This window comes from Plectropomus leopardus, chromosome 13, assembly GCF_008729295.1.
Source record: "Plectropomus leopardus isolate mb chromosome 13, YSFRI_Pleo_2.0, whole genome shotgun sequence".
In the NCBI taxonomy this organism is placed as follows: domain Eukaryota; kingdom Metazoa; phylum Chordata; class Actinopteri; order Perciformes; family Serranidae; genus Plectropomus; species Plectropomus leopardus.
This window is the reverse complement of record NC_056475.1, coordinates 14,722,166-14,740,450: the sequence shown is the minus strand read 5'-3', so window position 1 is coordinate 14,740,450 and position 18,285 is coordinate 14,722,166. Positions and strand designations below refer to the sequence as shown.

Below are 18,285 nucleotides of genomic sequence, written 5' to 3'. Positions count from 1 at the left end.
CACCTCAAAGCAGATCTGAGCTGCTCTTCAATTTATAGCATGAGCCCACTTCTAGAGTCTTAAGAATAAAGATGCTGCCCTTCATGAAATGTGTCACATTATATGCAGGATTGTATATATACATTAAAAAAAAAAAAACTTGAAAGCAGTGTAACAGATTTATCATATACATCCTACTCAGTTGCTTTCATCTTGTGCCATCATTTCAGCCAATTTATTAGTCGGGGATTTAAGCCAGTGGAGGATTGTTTCTTTTTTGTTGCACCAGTGATGCAAAATGGAAGCTAGCTGCAAGGCTTGGGCGGTATCTTTTTTTTTTTTTTTTTTTTTTTTTAATTTCACCACGGTATACAGTATATGATGGTATCACTGTGCGGCACTATCCCCCTTTGCACCACCGACCAGCGAGTTCACTGCATTTCATTTCATTTTCAGCCTACTCAATACACAATACACCCACAAGATGTCAACAAAAGATAATATTCTTTCACCTATTTATCCATCACAGATATGAGGAGACACAAATATATGTTTAACTCAGCCTTCCCTGTTTCAGTTACAAAATAAAAACTCTCTGACAACGTTTCCGTCAACAGACTCAGAAGACGGCATTTTATTGTGAAACATTTACAGGACCATGTTGCTGATGATGCAATAGCTTGCACGGCTCCATAAATGAGAGGAGCATGTGCTTTTTATTGTGGAAATATAGTAGTTATAATAGTATGCAGCTCTGCAGCGACGTTGCAATAACAAATGCTGAACACACACTGTTCTCACATGCAGTGTGACCAAGGCATAACTTCCAGGATACGTGATGCACACTGCATGCAAAACATATGAAGTTAATGTAAAGATGAGGGTCTGTATTTTTCATAGTATTTAAAGTTGCACTGTCAGGATTTCCAAATAACCTGGTATACTGTCATACTGTGATCCCGCCCATGCCTAGCTGCTCAGTTGGCAAAAGTCTCAAGTGCGCTTGCTCTATGGGCCCCACGATGCAAATCGAGGGGCCCATAGATCCAAATAGCTTTATACCGCGAATTAAAACTATTTTAGGCTGCATGTGCCACTGAGCAACTTTCATAGGAATGAACAGAGCCCCGCTTACAACGCTGTATCCAGTTCTCTTCATAAATCAGTGGGGACAGCATAAACCTCTTAGTGGCAGTTATTAAGAAGCAGCTGATTAGGTAACACATATACTCCATCGTTATGGCAAAAGTAGAGGGAGCAGTGTCAAAGACCGCAGCACATTTCAATTCCAGAGAATACAGGCAAATTTCACAAAATGCCTCGTAGTATCTTGGTAGCTGAAGCATGCCATATAACCACAACGCCACTGGTTCAATTCCAACCACCGTTGTCGTATATCATACCCCTCTCTCCCCGCTCTCCATTTCCAGTCTGCCTCTAAGTGATCTGTCCAATAAAGGCAATATTCCATCCCAAAATCCTGAAAATATAAGATAAAATAGGCATGTTTAAATGTTGGTGCCTTCAAGTAGCACAGACACTTAATGATTAAACGTATTTAATCCCCAGAAATCATGTAAAGTCAGAAAAGATAGCCAGTTACCTGCACAGCAAACCATTTTCCGAACTGAATAAATATATCAATTGAAAGCTGGCTCATCAGTTTGTGATCACTTGCTTTGGCAGAGATACAAAAATAGAGGTCAATGTGTTTTCTTCTTTGGAAAGAGCACTTTGTTGCTGCTGTTTGCGGTGCAGGTTTTATATTTTTATTGCTGTTTCCTTCTCCCTGTGATTTGACACCACTACAAGACACAACACTTCAATTTGGACAACAAGACAAATGAAAGACAAATAAAGTGTCTGAATTGTAACTCTGTGACACAGACTGATAAGACTGGGGCATTTTTCCCCCGGCAACTATTCATGCTATTTGTAGCTTTAAGCACTACCCTGAGCCCTTACAGTGGGCGGAGAAGCAATTCACTGCTAGCATATAGAGTGGTATATCTTTATTATTCTGTAAGAGTATGTGACAGATTCTGACTTAAACCGGTTTTCCCAGGAATACTGACCCATGAATCAAGTGTTCAAGGGTACTGAATATCTCCCTATTCTGCTCTTGCAGATGGACGTGACAGGCTTTAGGATATATGTGCACTTGTGCAGACAAGGGAGCCCTGCCCAGCTGTCTGTCAGTGTGAAGGGTGTAAGCTACTTGTCTACTTCTCACATCGACAAGACAGGGCTAGCAGAACCATGACGGACTGCTTTCCCGACCATAACACACGCATGTACATAAACACAGGCAAACATACTTTATAGTCAGCCTGGCTGCCTGTCAGCACACATAGACTGGACACAGGCAAACACACAAGGACACCTTGTACCCAGCATGGCTTCATAATGAACTGTATGCTGTGCATATTATACCCTCTGTTCAATTTCTACAGCCACTGCATATACACAGGCCACCCAGCTGCAGCTGGCCTACCATTTTCATTTTGTGCCATTAAAAAGCCATTATTTCTTATCATTTGACAATTTGCAGCAGAGACATTCAAATATGTATCAGGTGGCAAGACTAATATTGTTATGAGCTACGACCAGAGGTGAGGTTAGTCCAAAGTAGGTCACAAGTCTAAGCTATGAACTCAAAGTCCGATACAAGTCCTTAACTTTGTGTTTAGAGTCTTAAACATATCACTAGTCCTTTAAATTCAGTGCTTTTTTTCAGAATTGAAACGGAATAATAGCAGGGTAGTTGTACAGACACATTGATTGCACTTAAAAATGCATATCTACCACTTCCAAAAAAACTTTAACATTTAAAGGCTTTATATGACACACAGACGTTAACACTGCAGACTGCAGACTCTGAATCATTGATATGATCTGAATCTCGCAAAGAACTCCTTTAAGAGCAAATTGATCAGGTATGCCTCATCAGGCATGTTATTCCTTTGGCTATTGGGTCGTTGTTAGCATTATATCATATCTGAATCCAGTTTTAACCGACAACAGCCATGTTTTTTGACATTTCAATTAGTAATTTAGAGCAATATCTTAACTAATTAGCTTCAGGTGATATGATCCATCACTGGTGATAATTCAGAATTGGCAGTCTTAATATGAGAAGCTTGAAAAATGCACCTTTCCATCATGCGTGTGCAGTTTGGACTGGCTGTTGCAAGATTGAATAAAAAGTCAGGAGAAAAAATACCTTGTATGATTTATCTTTGGGCTTTGGGAGGATATCAATTGATTCAAAGTCATCAGGCTAGAGTCCAAGTGAAGTAATGAGTCACTGGTGTGAAAGTCAAATTGCAAGTCCTTTTGTTTTTGTGAAGACAAGTTTAAAGTCAACAGATTCATGACCCAGACACTGTTGTTTTATGAGAAGCCAGTTACACCAGTAATGGTGATTTCCGTTCATTCTCACTTTGTCTTTTACTTGTTTAGGGACGTCTGACCACAAAGTGGTTTTCTTAGCTCCTTTAAAACTGACGTTTTTTTATTCGAAATATCAAACATAAAAAAGTGGTAAATATGTGCACTGAAGTGTACCAGATGTGTTTTTATAGTATGTAGTGTCTACTCCCAGTTTGCGTAAGTGCCTTAAGATGCAGTTCCTCTAATTGCTGCTTAACTTTTCAAAAAATGAAATAGTCTCAGAGAAGTGCTCCCTTTAATGTATTTCTTAATGACAATTTTGAGAATCATATTAAAGAGGGGTGTATTTTAAGGTTGATTTGCTCTCATTAACACGTGTTCTAGGCTTCACACCACTGCACAAGCATAAATTATCTGTCTTCAACAAGTGAGAATATGGCAGGCTCCAGGCTCCTTCTAGATATCAGTGGGTGACATCACGCATGGTACGTCCCTATTTTTGACTGTTAAAGCATAAAATGCTTGAGCATAAGCATGCATGTCAGTCAATGAGTGCATATATGCGTTTGATTGCAAATTTGGCCACTAATGTGGGTGTTTTTCTTTGTGATTCTGCGACTAAACGGATCATGTGTGAAAAATCGGCACCCACCTCCGATGTCAGGTCTGAGTTTGTTGTCATATCCGTCTAGTAGGCTGTTTAGGATGTGTGTGACGTCACTCTCATACACTTTGGGAGTCAGCACCCACGTCTTGTTAGACACCTCATCATCGTCATCAGTCTGGAAGGAGCTGCAGGGAGGAGAGAAAAAATAAATGCATGCAATCAATAATTTCTTTTTCTTTTTAAAAGGTAGTGCAAGCAGTGTTTTTCCTAGTGTGCTCTGCTTTCTTTATAAAGAAATGTTAGGAGACAAGAGACACAGCGAGAGAGAAAAGGCTTTTGAAGATCTCGATCCAAGGTCAGGAGATGAACTTGGCAACAGTTTCAGGGCTTTTCATCACTACATCAGTGCTACTAGGGACACACTAAAATATATTTGATGAATCTTTCCTTTCCGAATCAAAGTGGTTGTGTAGGATTTGAATAAACTATGGTACATATTCAGTGCAACACTTGTGATGAAGAACATGTATTTTCTCATTTTTTCACACCATACGGTTGTCATTAATCAAATATTCATATTGTTGTGGTCTACCGCCTGTTGAGGGCATGTTGTCTCGATCATGTACCATTATGTACCATTTTACAAAATATTTTTTTTATCAGTTAGATGTCTAAATTCTTGCAGCAATGCCATCATATGTATACTGTATATTGTAATTCATAAAAAAATCTTTTTAAACATGCCTCTTTAGTTTGATTTAGGTTATTACTCCTATCGCATATGTTAAACTCAACACACATCTAGGACCAAATAGTGTTTTGGTGAATACCTGACCAGTATTTCAGAACTCAGCACATCATGAATTTAGATCTTCTCATCAAATGAGAAGGGCTGAACTTATTTGCGTCAGAAATTTGCATTCTCTGTGTGTAGATGTCATCTCGATTTAATAATGCTATAGTTCTTAGTCTTGTTCGTGCCATAGAACAGGAAGAAATGAAAAAAAATACAAAAGCGCAAAGCAATCATAGCCTGAAAATGGCACAGGGCACATACATATATGCTCATCTAAGAGGATATAAAATAGATATATGGAGAGCTTATGGCTGATGGGAATTATGCTGTCAGTGAGGAGTTGTGCTGTTAGATGATTAAAAAGGAGATAACTCATTATCTGCATTTTACTTTTTGGTTTATTTTAAATGGAACCCACGGTGCATATTAGTGTGCACCACCACATGAGCTGAGAGCCACGATGACTTTTCTTGCACACACTTCCTCCCCATCGAGATATATTAATGTTAAATTAAGTAATGTGGTTAGATAATCAGCTTTTTTCTTTTTTTTTTGCAAACTCACCGCAGTTCAGACAGCTGATGTTAGCATTAATGTCAAGTAAATTGGACATAACATTAAATGCCCTGCTGGACAGATTCATCAGGAATTTATTCTTCTGTAAAGATTGAAACACAATCAATAATGGCCACTCTTTCAAAGTGAGATGTTGTGACTTTTGTTGGCGCGTAGCCAGCTATCTCCACAAAAAGCTGCTTGACAAAAGACTAGTGTGATGCCTTAGGCACGGACTCAAAGTACTTAGTTTTAACACTGCAAAAAGTTGAAAAAGCCAATAGAAAATTGCAGTCTTCCCACTACTTCTCAAAATGGCCATTTTTTGTATATACATGACAAACAAAATGTAATGTGAGTTTGAACGTTTGAATGAGCTCCACAATCACCTTCAATCACAGCTATAGGTTTCCTTCAATTTTGAACTCAGTGAATAAATTCCAAGATGGCAAAGTTGAGGAACTTGACGGCAGAATTGTTTGTCGGATCGTAAATAGGGTTTTTAGGGCCCCCTAAGCTTCTGTGAGAGCAGCAGAAGACAAGCCAATTTTCCTGAGTTTACTTCCTCACCACAGACGTCTCAAACTGAAAGGATAATAATGTCCCAAGAGCCCCCGACCACAAGTACCACCACAGCGGGGCTGTAAATGTTTTTCCTGCTCTCCCACAGACAAGTGTGATCTTGGTAAATTATATGTCTGGAATAAAGGTTTATTCTCTATAACAATAGATCTTTTTTTCCAGGTTTGAGACCTCAAATAGAAGATAGTGGTATGACATTGCATTACGGCGAGTAAATGTCAGGGGATTTGATGCTGTCTGCAGTAAGAGGGAAGGTGTATAATGCCAGGGGGCAGGGACGATGTGAACTCTGTGTGTGACAAAAACAAAAGTGTAGACAGAAATGCATGGACGTGATGTGTGGATGTTAGTGAAAGAGAATGTTGGCCCAAATTTATGGACTTGCATAAAAGCACAGGGCGAATTTGTGATACATCTTTACATTCAACTTGTGCTCGCACTGTCTGTGTGTAATTACTGTGTGATTTACTGAGGCAGCAGTCCATTACACAGTCAGTCTGGGGTTTCCTTTCAGATGTGTTTTGTGTGTCCATGGTTTATAAAAGTGAAGGATTTTTTTAAATTAAATTAGTACCCTAAAAATTGCTTAAAAAACAAGTCACGAGAATGTTAAAAATTCAAAATTAGTGAAAAAGTGAAACTGAGAAAGTTAAAGTTAAAATTTAATCTTGATATTAACCCCAAAAAAGCTTATGAAAGCACTGCAGTAGAACCATACTACGACCTAAGGTATTTAAAAAAGGTACGGGAGACAAAAATGATTCAAAACAAAACACTTCTTGTTAAACAAAAACAATTATAATGCTCTAATTCTCTTTTAAATCGACACTTCCAACTTTTATGTTTGCCATTTCCATTAAATAAATCAAATCTGGAACTATTCATTCATATCTTGCTCACCACTGTGACCGCCATGTGACTTTTATTATGCTCTTAAAACCGTATCACTAACCGTAACACTCTTTTTATATGTCATTTAAAGTAATGTTTCTTTTTTTATATATCTTGTCTTTACACTTTTTCAAATATTTTACACGAAGCACTTTGATTTATAGAGCACTATTCAACAACAAGGCAGTTCAATTTGCCTTGCCTTGCCTTATCAAGGGTGCAATCCGTATCTCCATACTGCAGCAGCTCTGGGCATGTCAACTTTTTGTTTACGACAAAGCCACAACTCCCAATCCTGTGTTTAGTTGTAGGAAATAGATAGATATTGGCATTTATTTGTTGCTCTTTATTTTTTAAAAATATTTTGCTTTCTTGTTTTATACGTATAGATAAATATTCTATAGTATACATGATAATTAACTGACTTTTTTCCACTACAACTTGCTCTTAATACACCAAATTAAATGTGCACTCAATCTCTGAAGGGAGCTAATTTACCATGGAAACCAAGGACCTGGATAATATATGATGGAATATGCAATCAACTAATCAATCTCCTGCTATTTTTGCGATCTTTCTTGTATGCATATGCATTAAAGAGAGTCCTCCTTCACTAATTACATGGAAGCTGTGCCTCAGATGACAGAAAACTTGCATTTGTTGATGTTCTCTAAGTAGCACAGATTTGTTCAGCAGCACACTGCATCAGAAACAAGACAAAAGAGAAAAGTGACAGATGAGATGATAGAGGGAGAGAGATACCAAGAAAGGAGGTTTGGAGATTCGGCCAACGGCACAAAAGGGCAACAGAGAGACAGTTGGGAGCTTTCAGCAAAGCTTCAAAGACAAAAAGAGACTTCTGAATGAAATAATAAAGAATCAGAAAAGGTGAGAAAAAAAGACTGTTTCCATGGTAAAGACAGAAAAAAAGCTCTGATGGCTTTCTCATGTTGGATGCGAGGAATATTGTTTTGACCAGCACTCTTCCTTAGAATGCATTAAGTGCCATCCATCTCCAGCACAACACTAATGCCTGAAACATTAAATCTTAATCATTTTTCTCAGGTGGACCCTTTTAGATGTGCCCTACTGGATGTTATTAAAAATATAGCTGGGGAGGATCTTTCTCTGGCACAGACTAGATAGATGGATAGATGGGTAGAAAAAGAGGGCAGAGAAGGCTGCAAGAATCTGGTGTTTTTAGGTTGCTGCAGTTTCATCATCTATATTCATCTAGCAGAGTATCTCTGTGTATATGGAAATGCTCCAAAGACAAGCAGATCAAAGGAAGAGCCATGTGTTCTCCACTGCAGGCAGATCTGAGCTTTTGCCTACTAATTCGGTACCTGAAGATCCACAGAGAGGTGTGTGCCTGTGTGTAAGTGTGTTGAATGCCTGTGTGCTGTTATGTGTTTGTGTGCATTTTCGAGTTTGTTTTTCATGCATATGTATGTCCAGGGCTGTGTATGTAATGATGGAGAGTACTGGAGTTAAGTGTTGTGTTTGCTGCTCCTCTCATTGAGGACAATCTGACAGTTTTATACATTCACATTAAGCGCCATCATCAAGCAACACTCTCATCTGCTCCATATGCAGCAGTCAGAACCTGTCCCTACTATTGAACAGATCTCAATTAAAATCTCATCTCAGGTTTCATGTATCAGCAGAGAGCTGCCCCATCCTCTGCAGTTTTACTTATTCATAAGAGGGTCTAAGTAGGGTAATGATAGCGATACCAGCTATGGAAACAGCTATGCCATTACTATCCACATCAAGTTCCCTCGAGCTATCATCTTTGCATGTTTCAAATCGTAGCTAATAAAGGAACCAAACTTAATGAACCCTCGTGTTTATTATCAACCAACACGAAATTGGCCCTGCACCTATGGCAACAGCACAACAAACCACTCTTGCACATCAGGTTGTTGCTACAACCCTCCACCCACAAGCTCTACTGTTAATAAAACAAAATAACACTAATTAACAAACTGTAGGCATTTAAAGCTGTTGGAAATTGTGCTTCTGCGTAATCAGGCGTCGATTTGCAAAGCTCTGCAGTTATAGTGCTGACATACAGGATAGTTAGCGACCTATCACTTGGACTGTGTCTGCCTGCTCTACTTAACTGACCTATGATAGTGAGATCAAGTGTATTTACAGTCTTCACTCGGTCCAGTCTAAACCAGATCTCAAACCAACCCTAAATCAGATGATATTGGCATACAAGGTTGACAAGGCAGATTGGTCCAACTTGTAATGTTGCCAGTGCTAGTGTGCCAGTGTGAGACAAAGTCAACATCTTTACATTCAAGTCCCAATTCAAGTCCTGAGTCAAGTCTCATGTCATGACTGGCAAATCGTCACATTAGAATTATATAGTTCTATCTGATGTTTATGCAAAAATTTAGTTAATTATATATTCTTATTCTGTGACAATGTATTAACATTGTGTAAGGTGGGGTGTCTTCTAAGTTATGCATTTTTGGACTTTTTATTTAAAAACAAAAATGTTCATATTATTTATGGCTATTTGAAATTCAAAACTTTGAAGCTAATATCTCAAAACCAACCAGAACGCACAAAGAACCTGGTGGCGAAGTCTCAAGTCAAGTCCTACTTCCTAAATGTGAGTTTTTAGTGTTAAACAAGTCATAATGCCCTCTTCACCAAATGTAATTCCATTTTAACTAAAAAGTAAGAATACATTCAATTTCCAAAAAAGTATGCTTTTTAAAGCAATGTATTTGTTATAATAAGTTTGTAACAAAAGAAAGTGGCCAAACTTAATCATAAAAACAGTGATGCTGATGTTGCACTTTTAAAGCATATAGGACCTTTAACCAATAATTAATTTTGTATATTTGGATCCTGTGTTGTATTTATCTCATATTTGAAAAAATGTCTATAACTTTCTCTTCCTAAATTGCCTTGGCAGACGGTGTCCGGTATTCGCATGTCAAAAGGCTCAGGTCCAAGCAAAATCATGAGTCATTGGTGTTTAAATCCAAGTCGAGTTGTTGTTTTTCGAGTTAAATCTAATGTCATCAAATTTCTGACTCAGGTCTGACTCAAGTCCAAGTCATGTGACTCGAGTCCACACCTCTGCCAGTCAGTAATATCTCAGACTATGTAAAAGTTAGGTTTGAGTGAAAAAATATGTAAACAAACCCTCAGCAGTGGCAAGATAAAATATGAATAAGTAATTAAAATGCTGTCTAATGTTGAGAGATTAAAGAGTTCGTCAGTCATTAAGGGAGTGATAGCAGGGTCCAATTCTGGGTGGGGTGAGCTTTTCCTTTTGCATTTAAATTGCTGTGCTTTTAACTTTTCGGAGCTTCATATAAGTGGGGATATAACAGTGAGTCCATTGCAACATTGGGTGTTTAGTAATAACCTCTGCTATGCATGTAAAACAGGCCCTGCACAGAGGAAAACAAAGCATTAGTGGACTAGTTTTAAAGTATCCTCTCTGTATGCTAGTATCCTCATTCACCTGCTGTGCACCTGTATCCTTAAAATAGAATTGCACAAACCCTTTTGGACTAAGGGTAGTAGAGTTATATTTATCCACAGTATCTCTTAGAATAAGAAAACTATCAGGGCTGAGGCAGCAGGGATGGCCAGAGCGAAAATACTTAGGACAGATAGATAGGACACTCTGTCAGCCTGGAAATAAGCCGTGACCCTACTTAAGGTTTATTGTGATACTTACTGGGCTGAGTAAATTAACTGTAGTTAATTCACACAATGCTATCCCAGAAATCTTAAATCGCTCTGACCCTAATACCTCATGGCTGATGATTATGAAAGACTCTCTAAACTGTTAGCAAGAGGCAGCTATGGGCTTTGACTGTCATCTACTGTCCTGTCAAGCTGTCTTAACTGTCATGTGAAAAAGGAGCATCAGCAGCTGACTCCTATCAACCACATTTTAGGAATTCTGAGACATAAATACATATGATAGTCATTATGGGATACATGACGGATTGACAGTTAGTCACAGTTATACATCCAAAGTGATGGTAAGAGGCACATAATCTATTAATACTTGATTGAGGCCAATACACTGTAGATTTCCCATATAAATGACTGTAATTTTAATGGAACTGCAGTCACTAATAAACAAGCATAACAGGGTTGGGTATAGCTGGAATGCAACCAGTGGTAGACTCAGGATTAAATTAATAAAATTTGAAAAGAATACTCCAAATCCATATTCATGGTATTGTATTATGTCCATAGTATATCCTGCTAGCAGGATAATTTTATCCAGAAATTAATACTGCAGATCCAGGAGTCTTGTGTTAGGGCAAATGATGACAGATTTAATTTGAATGACTTTATCATAATTTGTTTTATATGCAATTATGCCAACTGCAGATAGCTGTGTGGGTGTACATGTTGTTGGCAAGGTGTCTGCTACTTGTTTGTCACTTGTTTAGCAAGATGACTTTTTGTTAGCTTGCTGTGGGATGTTCCCCTTAAGTCACAAATTCGTACATGTAGCACTGTATTGCTTTTGTTAACTTATTGGAACTGTGCATTGATACATTGATACATTGATACTTGGCATGAGCATTAGCATTCTTTTTTGTTGTTGTTGATGAGGGACAGAGTTAAATTCACAGTACATAATTTTCACATCAGAGAATTATTAAGGTGTTATGTTGGTAATCATCAGAAGATGTAGATAAAATATGCAATGCCAAGAATTCTTCACTAATTTCTATGGAGAGTATGTGTTGTTAACAGCCAATATTACCCAGCTGGACCTACTAAAAGCTTTGCAGTTTTAATTTTTCATATGATTATATAAGATGAAAAGAAAAGCATTAATATTTGGCAGGCTGAGAGGAAAATGTATTTATCATTAAATATAATCTAACATGATTATTGTCAGTAATAGAAACTAAAACTTAACAACAATGACAATTACTAGGGGTGGGGGAAAAAACCTGATTCACTTAAGTATCACTTTTTTTTTTAAATGCCTGAATTAATTTCATTCAAGGTGAGTAAAAAGGAAAGTTGTTACTTTTTATAGTGGTAATATATAATATATTTGTAACATGAAATCAGATGTGTTTAAAAAAACAAAACAAACAAAAAACAAAACCAAAGCTAAAAAGCAGAAATTTGAAGACAGTCTGAGGACACAGACCTTCAGTAGGGGCTGTAGCAACTCTAATTTAGCCACAGAAAACTTCCCACTGGATCAGTAAACTTTCTGTTGCTGCCGCTGCACAGGTTAGAGCCACACCGCTGGGGTGCTGCTGCAGCTGCTACTGAAAGTCCGTCTCCGGAGCTTCCGCCTGTTCTATTTAATGGTCTTCTAGTCAGAGGCAGTGAGCTAGAGGGACCACACCAACTTGATAATTATTTTCTCATTTATGGTGTGATAAATACAGAGAAGGAGAAAGGGGCAAGGAGGGAATGGGAGAATCAATATGCTGCTCAATAATTAAATACGATTTTACCCTTTTTAAATAGTATAGAAAATTGAAAATCAATATGTGGCGGTCAATGTTGATATTGTGGCGGCCACCACAAATGAATCATTGTAATGGAAACACTGTACTAGCTTTATGAGCATCGACAGCTAAGTGTAGAAGATTACTTTTAAATATTTTTTTTAAATAAAAATGTTATTATACATGCATTAATTTTAGTATGTAAGTAATGTTTATTGAGTATGCACCTTTCTTAGAGCTCAGAGTGGTTCACAAGAATACAATTGTTTAAAAAAAAGACCATAATAACAGATTAGTTTATTCACCAATTTTCTATGCTGTATGATGCTGCTGAAATAAAAGCTAGAAACACTGACTGACATAATGTAAATTGTTGTGGGAAATATGACTCATTATATATCGTCCCAGCCCTACGATGTCCATCAAACTAATATAGGCTTTTGTTGATCAACAACAAATACAGATTAGATTTAAATATATTCTGGTAATGTTATGGTTATAGAAGTAAAAACAGAATGTTAAAAAGATGATTAATAGTGCATCCTGAATTGTGATATTAATATGTATTTCAACTGCCACCAAAGAGACATTTGGTGAATTTGCATAACAGTAAACACCACTTGACAAAATTAAAAAAAAAAAACCTGAGCAGTGCACCTTTTCACTCTGACATCACTTCCTCCTGTCATGACCATGAATCAACAATCCAAGGCCTTTATCTGAAGCCTAATTATTGACTGGTGGAACAATATGTCAAGATATCTGTAAAAACACGACTTCTACTTCTACTCGAGGGTGGATGCTGTGTTACCTTTGTACCACTAATTGACTGTGCACTGGGGGTTAATGTATGGTGATGCAATTACACATCACTACGCATAGTAACTGTCAATGAGTCACAAAGTAGCATAGATTACTGAAAGCATGCTAGAGGCCTTGAGAGATGTCTTATGTAAGAAGTCTCATACATGAATCACAAATGACTTCCAATGCAACTTACAGAGCAAAAGCTGTCTTTAAATTATTATTCAGTGCGCAAGACTTAGAAAGGAAAACATATTTAGCTGTTGTTGGTAATTAACTAGGTTTGAGCCACAGATATCACTTTTGTACAGGTGTTTACACAAAGAGCTCACATTTTGGCCTTGTTATGATTATCTAAGAGGCATCCAAATGTCACATCTCAGATCATTATATTTCAGTCACTCATGCACAACCTGCCCATACATCTCAATTCTGGATTTAATTCAGTGGGACAAGGTGCAGTGTTTACTCAAGCATATTGTGAAGACTACTTATGCATACAATTAGAAATACACAGGCACTGACAATGAAGGCTGGGCAGGGAGCCCTGAGGTTGCGATCAGCATGATGCTGATTGAACGTCGTCTGATTTATCTGCCTCCATTTTTCACCCTCTGGCAGCACAAGACGAAAGCAATGCGAGGAGCCTAACCATCCTTCCTCTTGACTTCTCTCATCTTAGTGCACGAGCATAAAGTCTTGACAGGGACAACCAAGCAGCTTCTCTCAACAAACTCAAATCTGCACCTCAGTTAAAGCTGAAATGGCAGCTCTTTGCCTGTGCGTGCGTGCAACACAAGGATGAGCCCATATGTGTTATCTTTGTCCTTATTGTGCCTTTACACTTGTATTCTCTGTGTGATTGTCTGCCATTTTGAAATGTTTTTTTTTAAATTATTTCAAATACGTGGGGTGAAATGTACCCTCATTCGCATACACTTTGTCTTTATAACAAACGACTGTTTGCATAAAGCTATTAGAGTTCGGCCACATCCGCCACCTGCCTTTCAATAATGAGCCTTTGGCTCTTAGAATAGACTTGATCCTTAAAGACAGCTTTAGCACAGACTATATGTAGCTTTAGCTTCAAGCAAATTAGCCTGCCACTATGCTATTTCTACCGCTGTACGGACTGTGTGAGATACTGGTCTCTATAGATATGCCCGCTATTAAATTTCCACAGCCGAATATTAAAAAGAGTGTATAGCTGTTTGTCGCTTTTGTTTTCTGTAGGAAAAAAATACACCCGACAGCTCACAGCAATGCGATACATGTGTCGCTGTGGCCATCTGAAACATTAATATCACACCCCTATGTCGAGCCACAATTAAACGTGTGATTTATATGCTACATGACTCGGTTTTGTACTAAAGCTAGATTTCCCTCAGCTACCTCATCGCTCAGGATTCCACTGAAAGCAGGCTTGTGCTGGCATTTGATGGGAGGCACCGCAAAATTATATGATGTTAAAATAAGAAACCCGCTACCCAACAAAGCCGACACCGAATAATGGCTTAGAGAGGAAATATCACGCGTTCATTTCTTACCTTGAAGGGAGATTGACGACAATAAACACCCAGAGAAACAGCTTCAGGGGGAGGGAAGGCTTCGCCATTGCTGTCGAGCATTTGGAGGCTAAATTTGGTGGAGCCATCATCACCATCTTCGTTTCCTCTTTATTGCAGATGGACGTGTCCGTCTATTTACTGTGTTTCCTCTCTACGATACATTACGCACGTTAGCAGTAGCGGGTCTGCAAATCTAGACCCCAGGCGGACGTGCGGTGGAGTGAAATCAGCCAAAACAGAATCGATGCGAGTCGAAAGCTTGATTTCGCGTCGCTTGTTTTTTTTTTTTTTTTTTTTTTCTCTTTCTATCTTTCTTTCTTTTTTTTACGTGTCTGTTGCCGAATCGTCAGTCTAGCAGGGCCCTAAAAAACTGCCACAGACGGCGAAGCTCCCCGTAATATGCTACACTAATATCGAGCCGCTGAAAAAAAAGAAAAAAACAGTGGAGCCTCAGTCTGAATGCAGATTAACACTGGGGTCAGAGAGGAACTGATGCACGTTGCTGCAGCACGGATCAACACATGCGTGGTTTCACCAAGCGGAAGCAGGGCTGCAACGAATAGGGGGAAAAGCCTTAGCTGGGTGCTACAACAAAAATGGTGGTTTTATTTTTTTCTACTGCCAGCGCACTATTGGTGTATACCACGTGATGTGTATTAATATATATATTTTTTTCTGTTTAACAAAATAATGCTATTTAAGGCGGTGAAAACTTGCCTCATTTGGCAAACGCTGCCAAATAATATAATGCAGTAAACACAATTTAATGTGGGATCTCACAAAGTAAGATCTAAGGTGACATCCTGGAGTCCCTAAAAAATTAATGAGGAGAATGTACGCCATTTTATTCAGTCTCAGTGACCACAATAAGGGTCTGTAGCAGACTGAAAGTTTTAATCATGTTTCACTGGCACTTTTTCTACCTACAGTGCACACAAATATACTGTGTGAAACTGTGTCACTCTCTCTCTCTCTCTGTGTGTGTGTGTGTGTGTGTGTGTGTGTGTGTGTGTGTGTGTGTGTGTTTCTGTTTCTCTCGCTGCCACGCAGATCCATTTAAAGTCCTAAATGAGCCGCAGGCCCAAGTCAAGTCCAGTCACGCTTTCAGCACCTTGGACAGCTCTATTAGTTTCATCTACATAACAAACCACCAATCAGCACCAAGGACAGCTCCTGTCAGTGTGTTGCTGCTTGAATCAGAGGAACACGGGCTCTCACAACCAAGTTGATTTGACAGTAAATAAATAAACAAACAAACAATAAATAGTGTCACTGCCCAAAAATGGAGCCGATTAGTTTACTTTGCAGCTTGTTTTGTATTTTAATTGATTGTGTGACTGAATGAGGTTAAGTAGCCCGTGCCAAATGACATATTAATATTTTGGCAGCATACAAAATTCTTCTGTGATATATGTGCTTTTCCAAAGTCTTTTGACATATTTTGAAACCAATCCAGAAAGAGTATCCTGAGGTTTGCACTGTCCTTTGTAAGGTGCTCTGGTACCCATTTCAATATCCTTATATAAGTATGCTAATGCTGCTGCTTTGGTGGGGTGTAACTTTTTTCCAAGGGCTCCTTGAGGGGATGTTTGAGGAAAATATGTGTTCATAATATAAAATACAAAATGGTCGCCTGTCCCACATTGTCTCATAAATTACTTTGATACTGCTGTTACTCTTTGCAATCTCTCTCTCTCTCTCTCTCTCTCTCTCTCTCTCTCGCTCTCTCCCCCCCCCCCTCCCTCTCTCTCCCTCCCCTTCAGTCTATAATGGCAAGTTTTCAAAACTCTTTAAATGCTTGTTTAAAAGAGAGCAGGCAGGAAAATCAAGATAAATAACACAAAAAATGCATAAATTTAAATCGGTGCTTGTTAGGACTTTGTGCATGATACGAATGACAAGAGAAAAATAGGTCCCTTGTCCTCAGCAGCTGGATGCAGCTGTTTCTTCCCCAGTGGACATATAGATATAAATATATATATATATATATATATATATATATATATATATATATATATATATATATATATATAGTGTCCCTATCCAGTAGAAATGTTGTTGTCAAACAAGCAAAGACAAATACAGTTAATTGAACTAATTTAAAATGAAAAGCGACCAGCGTGATAGCTGAAGGGGTAAAAATGAGCACCCAGGAGAGTGACAGGTGCAGTGGAAACAAGCAGGTGCCTGCAGAGTCGTCATCTTGTCATGGTGCATTAGTCCAAATTCCCCTCTGAACATTTATTCCATGGGCATACAGGCAGTGAACATGCTGCATTATCACTTTTACGGTCCCATGAGGCGACAGCCATGGTAAACTGTTGCACTCTTCTTTTTGCCTGTATCATATGAAGTCATTCACTCAGAACGACGACCAGCCATTGTCTGGTTCCTGTTTTCTAAACATTAGTTATTAAAATGCGACTTTGGCAATCAAAGTTGATTGCAGCTGTTGCCTCCTAAGTGTGACATGCATGGAAGATGAGCTGTGTCTGATTTGAAAACACCATCATGTGTTTATTTGTGGCAAGTGAGGCTCAGCGTAGGTTAATCATCTTAAGAAAATTGACAGATGCTTCATCAGGCATTCAGCATTCCTCATAGCAAAGTAAACCAGTTCCTGAATATAGTATAAATAAAGACAGGAGGTCTTGTAATGTTTAATTCTTGTAACCAGTTTGTAATGCACATTTCCTGGCTATGCTGTACCTCAAAACATCTTTGACAGTGAACGTAGTCAAGCCAACTAGAAACACATTGCAGCAATAAAGGTTATGTTTTTTGGTTGTGTTTTTTTTTTTTTTTTTTTTTTTTTTATGTTTAAAATGTCCGGTGTGTAGGATTTAGGGGCATCTATAAATATTCATAACTATGTTATTAGTTTATAATCACCTGAAAATAAGAAGTTTTCATTACCTTATGACCCATTTATTTACATGCAGAGCTGGTCCTCTCCCATGGAGTCTGCCATTTTGTTCTACAGTAGCCCCAAATGGACATACCAAACATTGGCTATAAGGCTTCTCGCATTTTTGCTTTGGCCATTGTATTCTGTCCATACTTTTAACACGGGAGAATTTTTAGTTTTGCAACTTTACCATTAGATTCCACTAAATCCTACACACTAGAACTTTCAAAATACGGCTATGATACTTGCAAAAAGGAATTGTATTTAACTGCATTTCTTTTAGCAATTTTATGATTTTTACTGCCAGTTAATGGCAGAGAAAGTAATCTCCAATCCCCCGTACATGCAGTTTTCAATTTCATATCACTGTATAGATATTCAACGTAGCTACAGCTTTGGAAATAAAAATGCAAATTTAGTCCTGACTTATATGTTCCTGGTCTAAACAGGCACACACACACACACACACACACACTATATGGCGCATATCATTCAGTCCCCAGGGCCAGATATCTCTTTCTGCCCTGCAGCCATGTCTTCACAGCTGTCAGAGACTCCAGTCATGCAGGTCATGACCCAAACACCAGCGTAAGACATACTGGTTAACAGTAAAAGGTATCGATCTAACTAAGATGGAAGAGGTAATTTAGATAAATGCCACTGGCCACTAAACTGTTAAACTTAATTAACACGTGGATGTATTTTGTAAACAGGATAACAGCTTTTGTTTA

General features: G+C 38.3%; 1 protein-coding gene across 3 annotated transcripts in view; it reads right to left on the bottom strand.

The window, feature by feature from the left end:
• The window catches only part of gabrg2 (gamma-aminobutyric acid type A receptor subunit gamma2), a 57,644-nt gene extending 42,468 nt beyond the window's left edge, over positions 1 to 15,176 (bottom strand). For all 3 annotated transcript variants that reach the window (XM_042499309.1, XM_042499310.1, XM_042499311.1), the window contains exons 1-2: positions 14,626 to 15,176; positions 4,025 to 4,164 (exon numbers count right to left, since the gene is read on the bottom strand). In XM_042499309.1, coding sequence (XP_042355243.1) covers positions 4,025 to 4,164; positions 14,626 to 14,741 — 256 coding nt within the window. In that variant the 5' untranslated portion in view covers positions 14,742 to 15,176. The remainder of the gene's footprint in view (positions 1 to 4,024; positions 4,165 to 14,625) is intronic.
• Positions 15,177 to 18,285: the final 3,109 nt, after the last annotated feature.